The sequence below is a fragment of the Crocodylus porosus genome, unplaced genomic scaffold, assembly GCF_001723895.1.
Source record: "Crocodylus porosus isolate Cpor-Errol unplaced genomic scaffold, CroPor_comp1, whole genome shotgun sequence".
In the NCBI taxonomy this organism is placed as follows: Eukaryota; Metazoa; Chordata; order Crocodylia; family Crocodylidae; genus Crocodylus; species Crocodylus porosus.
The window spans coordinates 8971899-8984809 of record NW_017728929.1 but is presented as its reverse complement, the minus strand read 5'-3'; the positions used below and the strand labels follow the sequence as shown (position 1 = coordinate 8984809).

At 42.2% G+C, this 12911-nt stretch overlaps 1 protein-coding gene across 1 annotated transcript in view; it reads right to left on the bottom strand.

Moving 5' to 3' along the window:
• Positions 1-2989: 2989 nt before the first annotated feature.
• Positions 2990-12911, bottom strand: part of UBXN7 (UBX domain protein 7) — a 39262-nt gene continuing 29340 nt past the window's right edge. The window contains exons 10-11 of the mRNA XM_019542992.1: positions 12728-12807; positions 2990-9207 (exon numbers count right to left, since the gene is read on the bottom strand). Of these exons, the coding sequence (XP_019398537.1) occupies positions 9046-9207; positions 12728-12807 (242 nt within the window). The 3' untranslated portion in view covers positions 2990-9045. The remainder of the gene's footprint in view (positions 9208-12727; positions 12808-12911) is intronic.

The window sequence follows — 12911 nt, the reverse complement described above, 5'->3', positions numbered from 1 at the left end:
TGTCCCTCAGGATGTTGCCCTCAGTACCACGTATATTTGTCCCCCCCATCTACAAGTTTCTTGAGGAGACATATTTTAAGACTATCTACCTGTGGCTTCCATGCCTGGGTGGAGTCATCTGTCACCAGAGTCTTAGTAAAAAGGAGTTGAAAAGAAGGATACTCCTTACCTGCCTGAAAATGGTCTGTCCAACTAGTTTAAAAGAGAAGAGTTACAGTGGGACAGCAATTCACATGGTGTCTGCTGGGAAGGCACACTAATCATAAGCACTCTGGCCTGGAATGAAAGTGAGGTCTGGCAAACTACAGCCATGGGTGCAGATGTCCCAACAGCCCAAGGATCTTATCACCTATGTCTAGGGGACCTACCTAATTCACGGAAGCTGCCTCCGTATTTTGGAGTCCTGGCACTGCGTGTGGCACCACTTTTGCAGCAAAGCATGGCAGGGCCCCCCCATGCCTCCCCTGGAGCTGAGGGGCCCCAGAAGTCCTGTCCCTCCACAGAGAGGGATAGATGGTCATCTGTCAATCGCTGGGGAGGGGTAGGACTTCTCGGGCCCCTTAGCCCATCAGAGGCATTGGAAGCCCCTGCCACACTCCACCACAAAAATCTCCCCACTCCCCCTGCCTCACAGTGCTTCAGGATGCCAGGGTTTCCCGCCTCTTTGCAGCAACCTTTCCCTCCCACTCCACATGCAGGGGAAAAAAGATGGTAGATCCCTGTATGAACAGGTGGAGGTTTCCAATAGGAACCTGAAGCTGGAACCATAGCAAGAGGGAGGAATATGAAAAGTGGAAGGAGTGCTGGTTGACAGTAATTAGGAAGCAGTAGCTTTGAATTCCTAGAAGGGAAAAGAAGGAAATGACCAGAGTAAAAAAAGAAAATGGACTTCAATAAGACTTTAAATAAACTCCCAGACCTCACAAATAAGAGCCAATGGAAAACAAATCTAAGGGAGAAGTAGCTTGAGTTGACAGTTTCTTAAACAATATTATGTGCAGAACCATTAACTATCCCTATATAAAATAGACCAACTAGGTTAAATCATGAGCTTTTCAAAGACCTGAAACTCAAGATGCAAGGAGACAGGAAGTGCAAGCTGGGCCAAATGACTAGGGATTTCAGTAAAATGGCATAAACACATAGGTACAAAATCAGAAAAGCCAAGACAAAATTATTCCATAGGAATAAATCAATTGCACAAACATAAGGTGGGGACTAACTGACCGATTAGGCCACAGTTCTGTAGAAAAGGATCTAGGGATTAGAGTGGGCCACAGACTAAACATGAGTCAGTGTCACACCATTCAGTGTCACACCATTGTGCAAAAAAACCCCAAAATAAAAAAACCCCCCAAAACAACCAACCCATGATATTGGCCCAAACATTAGTGTCATATGTAAGATTTGTGAAGTGTTCCTTTCACCCAACTGGGTAGTGGTAAGGTCTCAGCTGAGAAGCGTGTCCAGTTTTGCACACCCTGCAGATGTAGCTCAATTGGACGGTCTAGAAGACAACGCCAACACTAACCAGACATCTAGGGAGTATGACTTATGAGAAAATACTGTACCGAGTAAAAAAAAAAAAAAATTTGCTTGATCTAGAGAAGACTGAGGGAAAATTTCATAATCTTCTGCAAAGATGAAGGTAACAAATCCATGTTCACTGGAAACACGACATAGTAACAGGCTTAAAGTTCAGCAAAGTTGTTTAGCTAAGAATTAGGGGGAAAAAACCTTTCTAAATCTAAGGATAACTAACCACTAGATACTAAATAGGGAAGATGTGCAATCTCCATCACTGGAGGATTTTAAGGACAGGTTGAACAATTAGTCAGGAATGGTTTGGTTACAAACTGATTCTGCTTTGGGGAAGAAGAATGGACTAGATGTCCTCACAAGATCCTTTCTAGCTCCCTTGTCTGCAAAAGCAGGGGACTAGATATAATGACCTAGGAGGTCCCCTCAACTACATTCCCACAAGCCACAAGGCTTTGTAAATTATGCTGTTCCAGATACAAAAGTTCCACAATTGTATAGCCTCTGCACATATGGGAGTGGTATCATACCACCTGCTGATATAAAACACAGATCACAATCTGCAGGGTCTGGTGCATGAAGTAGGGGAGGAATAGATGCATCAACTGCCAATTCTAGTATTTGTGCATGAAGTATAGACACCAGGTTGGTCCACAGCATTATGCCTTCCTGACTTCTAGGAGTGCTCCCACTCCTTAAGTGGATGCATCCATTAACAATTTTTCTGCGAGCAGAAGAGCATCATGGACCTCTTTGCAAATAATGGTCGTTTCCCCCACATCCCCCTTCTAAGGGTGCCAGAAATTTGAACAGCTACATGGACTGGTACATCTAATGGAAGTTTGTAGACTTCAACTACTTCTGTAGATAACTGGTTTGCTGAATTCCATACCATGTGTCCTAGAAACCTTAGGCAATTCCTCGCAGTTGCATTTGCCTGGGATTGAAGATGGCTGCAAAATTTAGAATGGACTGAAAATGTTTTATGTGGTAGAGTAGCTGCTGCTGTAAACAAGAATCACACCAATGAACTCAGTTTTTTGTACTGAAGTCAGAAGGAAAGTGCATGTACTTATTATTAGGCCCACTGTGATACTCAAGTTTGAATCTGGTGCATGCTATCAACTACTTGTTTAGATTGTGTGCAACTTGCTGCTTCAAGCCACAGCCACTTGGACTGTCCCTTTTGAGGTGAAATACGATTGCTTGCATGTACTTGGTAAAAGACCCTTAAGGCTATTGAGAGGCAGAAAGGAAGCATTAATGTAATATTAAACATTGGGTCCCTGTGTCTTGTACCAGAAAATAAGCTGCTGGTGCTACTTCACTAACGCAGGATTTAACACACGACTTAACTCTCAATGTACAGCTTTTTGCCTTCATGAAAAAATTCAGAAGCTTCTCACATGCCTCCAGGACATACATCACTCCCATTTAAAAACAAGAGATGAAAAAAGCTATTGAAAACAGTTTATTTCCAGGATCAAATATTACAATAGGACATTTACATATATTTATAAAAAATGCAGCAGTTGTGTATATATAGATCAGAGGTTTCCTTGAGTTTGGTCCCTCCCAGCACAGTGAGTTGAAATCTTTCAAAGATTTCTCCTCCTCCTCTTCTTCCCATACTGAATTGCATCATCATTAAGAGAATAACAACTGTACAAAATGACAAGCCAAGTCATGATTTCATACAGCTGAAAGCTTAGTTCAATAGGAGGAGACAACCCCCTAAGAAGTCAACTTATTGTATTGGAATGTGCCGTGTCCCTGGTGAGACACCACACTTCTCAGACTGTTACCCAGATTTTCTTTATTTAAAGCTGTTCTATAAAATAGCACCTCATCCCCTCTCCTTCAGATATTTCTTACCATCTTCCCAAGACTCAAAAAGTCCCAGCACCTTTAAACACTCATCAATGACAGGATTGCTCTCCTCTGTACTGATGATGTACTTCAGGAATTAATGAAACTGACAGCGGAGCCCAGAACTTCCCTAACTGGGGTGTGGCGGGTGTGGGTGTGATGCTGGAGGGTAAAATGGATGCAACATGAGGCACAGGACAGTATCACCAGGTGTTGCATTCTCCAGTACAGCTACTTTTATTGGGCAGGAATAGCCACTAAGTGATCTCACGGTTAAAGAGAGATTGGAATACAGTTCTCCTCCATGCCCATTAACCTCACAGGCTCAAGATTAAAACAGCAAAGCATAAATAGAATAAAATCTAGCACTCCTGCCATACAAGGGAGAACACCTGCAAGATCATCCGCTCAGAATAACTGTAACAGTAGTGTACGCAGATCTTAACAGACATTGGTCAAAATGTTTTCATTACCTGGAAAAATGGAATTAGAACAGGGAAACTGATGGGATTTCCAACTCATCTAGGCTCACCCAGCTTATTTGTGTGGGTAAAAATGTGACCCAGTTTTCAGTTATTTTATTAACAGTTCTAGTTTTTACATAAAGAATAGAAAAAAAGGTTTATTAAAAAAAAAAAGGAATGAGCACAATTAGAAGTGTTAACACATTGTCACAACGAGTACCCAATCTTCAAGTGATGGAAGCCTGTTAGCCTTCCTACCTAACACATCCAAAGCATACCCATACATTCACAAGCGCTGGCATGGTTCTTTGGTACTGATGAAATCACTACTCCAACTATAAAGAGCAAACTTGACAAGCATAAAACCAGATTTCTGATGCCAAATGAGTAGGGTTATATTCTAATCAGCAATTTCATTAATTAATTGTATGAACTGACCAAGAAGTCACACGGCTCCCACAGTAACAGGGCAACAACTGGTAATGCGCTGACCTGCAACACACAGCTACACACACAATCTGTTTCCTGGCTCTACAGGGAAAGTCACCAGAACTGCAAAGGTGAAGGCACCTATGTATATCATGCCCAGTCTGTTTAACAACAAAGGTGAGTTCTCAGCAACCACACAGACGGGGCTCAGGAGCAATCTGGATTTAAGATTCCAGAATCAGAAAACTGAGCTATGTTCTAAGCAGACTGTCAATCACGTAGCTCATTCCAACTTTTGTAACGTGAATGTGACAAGGAAGCAACAAGAAGAATCAAGACATGACAGTCACAGGATTTCAGACTAAGTCACATTTTAAAGTGTACCCTGTGCAACTATGTGAAAAAAAAAATCTCCTGGAAAAAAAATACATATAAAAAGAGGGCTGCGTAGAAGTTATGTTTTTGTTCCATCTGTTCTTTTTAAGAACCGTGGCAGTTTCTCATACAAGTGTGCTTCATTAAGAGTTTCTAGCAGTCATGTAAACCATGACAGTGAAAAGTAAAGCAAATCCTACATCTGGGATTATTTAAGAAAACTCAAGTATTAACACAATACAGACACTTTCCATTTTTTTAGATTAAATGTCACTCTTTGTAAAGCAGGCTCAGATGTGGTTACTTTTGGAAATCATTTTGATGCAAACTGTCGAATCAGCTTCTGACAGAAGAAGTGACATCTTTGGAAATCCTATTGTATCACCATGAATTTGCTAATGTTTAAAAAAAAAAAAAAAAGACAAGAAGGCTACTTTATACAAAATTAAAAATGTAAGATCAAATCTGGTGACTTGCCAGGGAGTGCAATATGCTTCCAAAAATAAAGCTGAAGATGGGAGGGAATGTACATAGTTTAGACCATGATTCAAAGCCTTCTGTTATCAATGGGCATGGCTCTTTGTGGCTTTTGATTAGACCCCAACTGCCTACTGGAGGCCAGTAGAGCATGGTTTCGGTGAAGCTGCTAGTCAGCTTACTTTAGTTTAAGCCTTAATATAACAACACTCTAATTTTCCAGCATAGTGAAGGACAAGCAGGTCAGGGCTCCCAGTGACTTGGGAGATGCAGATGGACCCACGTGAGCTTTCAAACCCTTCCTCCGTTTCTTATATTTTTGAAGGGACACTTTGGCTACTCCTACTCACAATTAGCTATGATATACGTGATTTATTGTCAAGGAATCAACTAAGAGAGAGCAAAATAAAATTAACGGTATGTGAGGAAAATATCTTTAAGTAGTTGCTCCTTGGTTACAAAGCATAAGAGTTTGAAATGTTAACCAAGAAAACAGACATAGCTATTCAATCCGGTATCAGCCTAGGACACTGACTCTCCATGGCATATGTACATCTCTCTACTCCCTAGGACAACTCATAACTAACCTAGGAAGTAAAAAGACAAGTGAGAACAAACAGTTTACATGGGACGTTACACAAGACCACTGCCAAGTCACATTTGCTTTGCTAGCCCACAAACAATTCAAACTCAAAACCCTTTCCCCCCTGTATTCTATTCCAAAATAATTTGTTTCAAGATACTGAGGCCGAGATGCAGCTGTGACAAAGATCACTTAACACACCCTTCCTCATACAGTGAGGTAAAGAGCCAACCTGGCAGAGGTTACAGGCCCGTCACAGCTATTGCAGTGCATTACAAGATGCATCTCATCCTATTTCTTGGGCCTGCAAAGGCTAGGCCTGCCAAATGGCATATTCTGGTTCAGAGGGTTGGAGAGAAAGCCTTTCCAGTGAAATTAAGAAACAGCATCCACTGACCTCCTCATGAGAATTCTTTCTGGTATTCACGAGCTACACTAAGAACTCAATGGCTGTAACATGTGCTCTCTTGTTAAAAAGTGACCAAACTGCTTTTAACACAAACCTGAATTAAGAACTGGTTCAAGACTCTCAATTCAGTTTTCTGATATTGAGATAATCAGTACGAGAGAAATGAGCTCCTCCCTATGGATGAGTCAAAGAATGTCATATGATTTTTGCTGGCCTTTGGCTGCCTTGCAACTGAAGCCAGATTTTCATTAAAAATGGGCTTTGGAAAAGGAAAGAGTTCCTTTGCACTCATTAAATGCAAAAGACCAATGCGTTAGCAAGATCCCCACTGCTCACCACTGGGTGGATGTGGGCCACGAGAACAACTGACCAATCAGAATAAACATTGCTTTGAATAGTGAGTGACCCTAACCATGTAGCCAGAACCCCAAAGCTAGAGGAACTGCCAAAGCCCCCTGCAGTGTTTCATAGCACATCAGGAGACATCCATAAAGTTTACAACCTTGAACAATTTGGTGGGCAAGAAAGCTCAGCCATGCACACAAACTAGATGCGAGTCTTCGTGTTCTTGTACCCTCCCTCAACTTCTTCAAAGACAAATTAACCAACTAGGGAGAAACAAGACAGCTTTGAGCAAATTAAGTTCACAGCCCATCATTTCAGACCACTGCAGCCTCAGAACATGCAACTTTCAAAAACTAAATGCTAAGGATTTACTTCTCCCTAGCACACCCAAACATCCAAGTTAATATTTTTGTGGTCTTTTATTCTCAAATCCAGATGATCCTCCATTTTACAGAAACCATTGTCCCTTTATCCTCAAATAACACATCCCTTTTTAATTTGGGTTCTTGAAGTTCTCTTACTCATTAATGCAACAGGGGGTTAGCCTACAAGAATAACTCTGACACTGATGAGTGATTAGGTATGAATCCCAACGTATCACCTCGGAAGTGACTCAGCGCACTGACCACAAAATGGCCATCAAAATTGGTTTTCACAACTACATATCCTGTAGCAAAATGCACAGTGGTATCACTGAATACACTTCATACGTTTCGACTAAGTGCATTCAGAAAGTCTTATATATTTAAATATATATATAATTCATTATTATACAAAAAACTCTAACAGTTTTTGGGGGAGAGGACAATTAGGTTGCAGTTTATTTCTTGTGAATAACCCCCATGACCTCTCATGCATGATTCTTTAATGCAAGTCTATATGGAGCCTCGAGTGAATTTAAAGGCAAAAACACTGCGCTTATCCCATGGTATATGTCTAACTGTATGATCAATTTATGTTGCCAACAGTTATTTCCTAGAGAGAAAAGAATATTCCATTTCTCTGATGCTAGAACACCAGTAATGTTTCCTGACAAACCATAGTGGAATTAACTTGTAGAGAAGGCCTAATCTTCTGTTATGCAAACTGACAGTCCTAGCAGGGCCTGACTTTCACCTGCTTATATATTACACAGGAAAATAAGCTGCTTCATGTAAGTGCAGAAAACAAAAAGAGCACCTGGCTTCAATAGTAATGTCTGTAGAAGGAAAGGTAAAGAATTTTATCTCACTATGTTGTCCACCATAAATCCTTGAGCAGTGACTGACTACCAGCCTACACTCCAGGTAAAGCTGCTAGGAGAATGAACATTATATGGTGAAAAACTGACTGAGCCGCACTGTCCTGTATGCTGCATTATGCTTAGTTAGTTGACAATTTAGCCACAACACTTGCCTGGCTTCTGGTAGCAGCTGCTATAATTTAGAGAGAGATAAAAAACACAGATTGTACTGACAAATTCATTACTGTTGCTTTGCACAACCTTTAGAACTTATTAGCAAGTAATTCTCGCTCTCTCATTGTAGATGCAGACAGGAAATGGAACTTCGGACATGCCAACTGCCAGGAGTGTTCAAGCCAGCCTGCTTTCTATGCTGGTAGAGAGTCCCGTCAAAGAGTGTTTTGTAAAACTTAAAAACAAAAGGTACCTCAGCACTAGGACTTCCCTTCCTGGTAGCCCAGGAGTCCTGCAAAAGGTGAATTCCTTCCAAGGAAAGACGCTCAGAACTATTTTAGAGTTGTGATGGCAAATATTTTCCAGCAAGTTTGAGAACTTTACAATATCCTACCACCTAACGTAGCCAGTAAAATTCTGTCAGGGGAAAAAAAAAAGAAAAAAAGAAAAAAAGGGAAATGGAAACACGTTAGGATAAGCAAAATAGACTTATCCTAATAAAGTTTTGTGAAAGAAGAGAGAAAACTTTAGCTCCACATTAAGTATTCAATTACTGTATCAGACATGTTGGGTTTTCATCAAATCCAGGGACAGCACACCCATGCTTAAAGCAAGAAGTCACTTGATGAGTAGGGATATGGGGGAGGGATACGCTTATGTAATCTAACACTGTCCAGGTCTAAATCCTTAAAGGCTATCCCAAACACACCTTACCCCATAGCCTTTCCACAAATCAGCTTTCTGCAGAGCGCAGGACAGATTAGGTTAATGGAGACTTTTGTGTAGAAAACCAAAATAAAAGGAAAAATCCCTACTCCAGATTATTCTCCCTCTGCAGGGAGATGACTCAGTGCTTTGTCACGTATACCTCAATAAAACAAAACAGATTTAAGAGTGGCAGCATGAAATATTTTTGTTTGTTACAGCTGCTCCTACCCCCACATAAGGGATGCACAGATTACCCTTTTGTTCCCAAAAGTGAAGGAAAGATACCTTTCCCTTGGCCTGATAGGGAAATTTGTTTGGTCACTGGACTAGGAGAAGGCTGCCTGCCCAATTTCAGCTCTGCATTCGCATGACCTCAACTGCATGCTCTGAGTTGGTATCAAGGGCAGAGAGGAGGGGAGAGGAAGGCTGGGAGAGAGCTCAGGCTATGGTGTTAATTCCTTTCTTGCACAAAAACAGTCTCTTGAGGACATAGGCCTGCCTCCTGTAATGTGATATCATAGTCCAGATGAGAAAGCTTCCTTCGAGGGAAGTTGGTAAGAAGTTCAAAACGTTCATTGGGGTATCCTTTTGACTGGACGTGTTTCACAAGAGCCTGCAAAGAAATGTAGAGTACTAGTTAATATTAAAATACATTTGAAAGGACACTAAGTTGAAATTTGCCCTAATGGACATAGGGAACTTTGATGTAAAATTAGGTAATAAAGGATATAGATTACATGCACATTCCAAAAACTCCAATGACTGCAGTACTGAGCATTTAAGCCTCATGGATCCTAGCCAATTAATTACTTAAATGAACAGAAGAGAAATATATTATAGGACACTGATTAAGCAGACTGAATTTTAAGCTGTATGTTAAGTAACAGTAAAATGGGACCTGCAAGAGTGTCTTCATATACAAAGAGTAGGAGCCCCTCCATTGTTTACTGGGAGTCACCACTACAAATAGACCCTTTCTGTAACAAGTCTTTCCTGCTCCAAAACCTTAGCCCATACGGACTTACTCGTACTAACCCCAATACATTTTTGCCTAAAATTTAGATTTTCTTGCTTTCAAAATACACATATCTGGAGTACTCTGTCCAGTTTTGGGCCCCCCACTACAGAAAGGATGTAGACAAATGGGAGAGAGTCCAGTGGAAGGAAATGAAAATAGCGAGGAGGCTGGGGCTCAGGACGTATGAGGAGAAACTGAGGGAACTAGGCTTATTCAGTCTGGAGAAGATTGAGGGGGGATTTAATAGCAGCCTTCAACTACCTAAGGGGGGGTTCAAAAGAGGGTGGAGCTGGATTGTCCTCAGTGATGGCAGATGAGAAAACAAGGAGCAATTGGCTCAAGTTGCAGCAAGAGCAGTTTAGATTAGATTTTTCCTAGTATCTATGCTTCTATCTATGATATCCTGGTAAAGCACTGTCATGAACTTACCAACACTGTGCACTGCAAGGAGTAAAAAAAGGAAAACAAAAGTGGAGGAAATGGCATTTGCTTCACCACCTAAACAGCATCAGATGGGTTAGGAAGGGTTAATGCCTGTGATAGGATGGTGAGGAAAGATCACATGTGGATTAGATGTTAGGGAAACTTCAGAGGGAAGGGAATAGGGCAGAAAGAACAAAGGACAGAAGATGACCTTAAGAAAGGTGAATGCTACTTTTTGAAATGGAGAACAAAGGAGGACATTAGAAAAGACATGGAGATAGAGAAGAAAAAGGGAAAACAAAAATTAACTCAGGTCAGTGACTAATTGGCAGTGCCTTGTTTCAGCAGACACCCTACACTACTGAGTTTTGAGAATAAGGTTTGAGCAGCATTTTAACCACTTATTGTTCCTGCAGAATCTGCATTTAGATAACTGCACAGCCTGCTCTCTCAAGGTCAGCAGAATACACACAAAAAAACTGCCTGGTGGCTGACAGCAAAACTACCTCAGACTCCTGGTTTACATAGCTGAGCTTGACTTCATGTGCTGCAATGGAGGTAGGCGGCAGTCCAAATATTCCTTTACTGTTCCATTTTGCTTAAAAATTAATCAAATCAGTAGAGGTGCACCGGTAGAAATTCTGGGGGCTGATAGCTGATTTTTAAGGAGGCATATCAGCCAATACCAATCCAATTTCTGATACAGCTGCATGTGGCTGGTAAGTCTGTTGTGGTGCAAGGGGAGGATGGAGGGAAGGGGCATGGGGGTCAGATCAAGGCTCCTGCAGTGAGGGAGGGAGTGGAGCTGGGACAAGCGCTGCCCAGTCAGGGCAGGAACGGAGCCACAGCTCATGTGGGGGGCACAGGGGAGTGGGGTGTGAGCATGTACCCCTGGATCTGTGTGGGGGCAGGACGGGCTGCAGCTGTGGGCTGGGGCTGCGCCAGGCTCTTCCTGGCATGTGGGGGCGGAGCTTGGGGCAGGCAATGGTGCTGGGAGGGGGCTATGGCAAAATTTAGGGAGGCTGCAGCCCCTCCACAGCCCTCTCCCAGTGCTGCCGCTGCCTGCCCCGAGCGCAGCCCCCATGCACCAGAACCACAGCCCCAAGGCGCAGCTGCTATGCCAGCCAGTGGGGACCACCACCCATCCTGTAGTCAAGGTAAAGGTTCTTCCTATCCAGATGAAGAACCCTGCACCTCTGCCTGTTAAACCTCATCTGATCGTCTTCCGCCCATAAAACCAGTCTATCAAGGTCATCCTAGATTCTTACCCTATTCCTCTGATGTGCCCGCATTTCCCCACAGCTTAGTATCATCAGCAAACTTGATCACTGAGCTTTCCACCCCACATCTGAGTCATTAATAAATATGTTAAAGAGCACGGGTCCAAGCACTGATCCCTGGGGGACACTACTGGAGAAATGTTGATGTATAAAGTAAAACTAGTTCAACAGTCTTGTTAGTGCTCCTCAGCCTAGATTTTCAACAGTGGTATTAAAATCCTAGGCCTCTAAAACAGTGGTGCTCTCAGTTTTGGCTCTGTGGGCCACACGATTGACAAGGGACTAATCCACAGGCTCCAGGGGCCTTGAGCTGCTCCTGCCTGGCCGCTGGGCCACCCTGTGCACCCAATACAGCACACAGGGCTACAGTCCACAGGGCTCCTGACAAACCCATGGGGAGCACCGCACGGCAGATGACATGGCAGTAGGGTCTGAGCATCCCTGCTCTAGAACAAAGCCTGCCAACACTGTCAAAATTTCTTGTGGGGCTTTTCCTCATGGAGTTAAAAGGTACAACTATGGCAAGGAAAAACTACTCCTTAAAATCTAAACCAAAATTTGAACTTAAGGCAGAGATAACATCTAGTATGTCACATCTAGACACTTATTCATCATCTAACTGAAGAAAATACGACAAGCAATCATCTTAAATTTGAGCAAACCCTTACTGAAGATTTGTACTGGAACAGAAGACATAAAAAGAAAGCTCCAGGAGAGGCTCTTATAGCTATTCAGTTTGCAAAACCAATGCTGGCTGTCCCTTATCTTAGGAGTAGTCACAATCATTAGTGATATAATGGAGCTTTTAGTGCAGTTAAGACTTCTCGGCAGTTAACTCTGCCATACTATAACCTCATGAATACAGTAGATGCATAAGAAACAGTTCAGACAGGCTCTGAAATTGAGAATAGTTAACTGAAGTTGCAGCAAACTTTCCTTTTGCAAGAACCTCCTCTAAAGTGTGAACTATTACCTACATCCAGAGAGAAGCTATGTAAATATGGCATTAAAAAGAAAAATGGAGAAAGACCCAGGAATCAGGAGTTCTACACTGTTATTCCCCTCTAAACCTAGCTCCCTGACCTTGGGCAAGTAATTTTTTTCTGATTCAGTTTCTTGTTAAAGAGAAAACCTACCACAAAGAAACAAGATGAGAATGTTTTTGAAGTGCTTTAAGATAAGGAGAAAGGCATTTTGAAAGAATTATTTTACCAGGGCAGAAGGCAGCTTTGTCATAGGAGGTCTGTATGTGGTAAGACAACAATAGAAGGAGAAGAACAGTAGAAGTTCATAACACAATCTATTCCCTGGATATGCCAACCACCGTCACATTCAGTTGCACTTAATTTCCTAGCGCCACAACAGAAAAGTTCTCTCTACACAACCAAGCATCACCAGCTATTTCTACTCACCAGAAGTTTAGCTTGTTCAGGCAATGAAATTTGTTCCCTCTTTCCATCTGGATACCTTAGCATCAGATGTGCCTTTGGTCCTAGCATAAAGGAAATTACTGCAAGTTAACAGGGCAAATTTAGCTCCTATGGGTTTAAATAGTCTACTTCCCTGTAGAACACAGCAGGGTTAGCAACTGGGGAT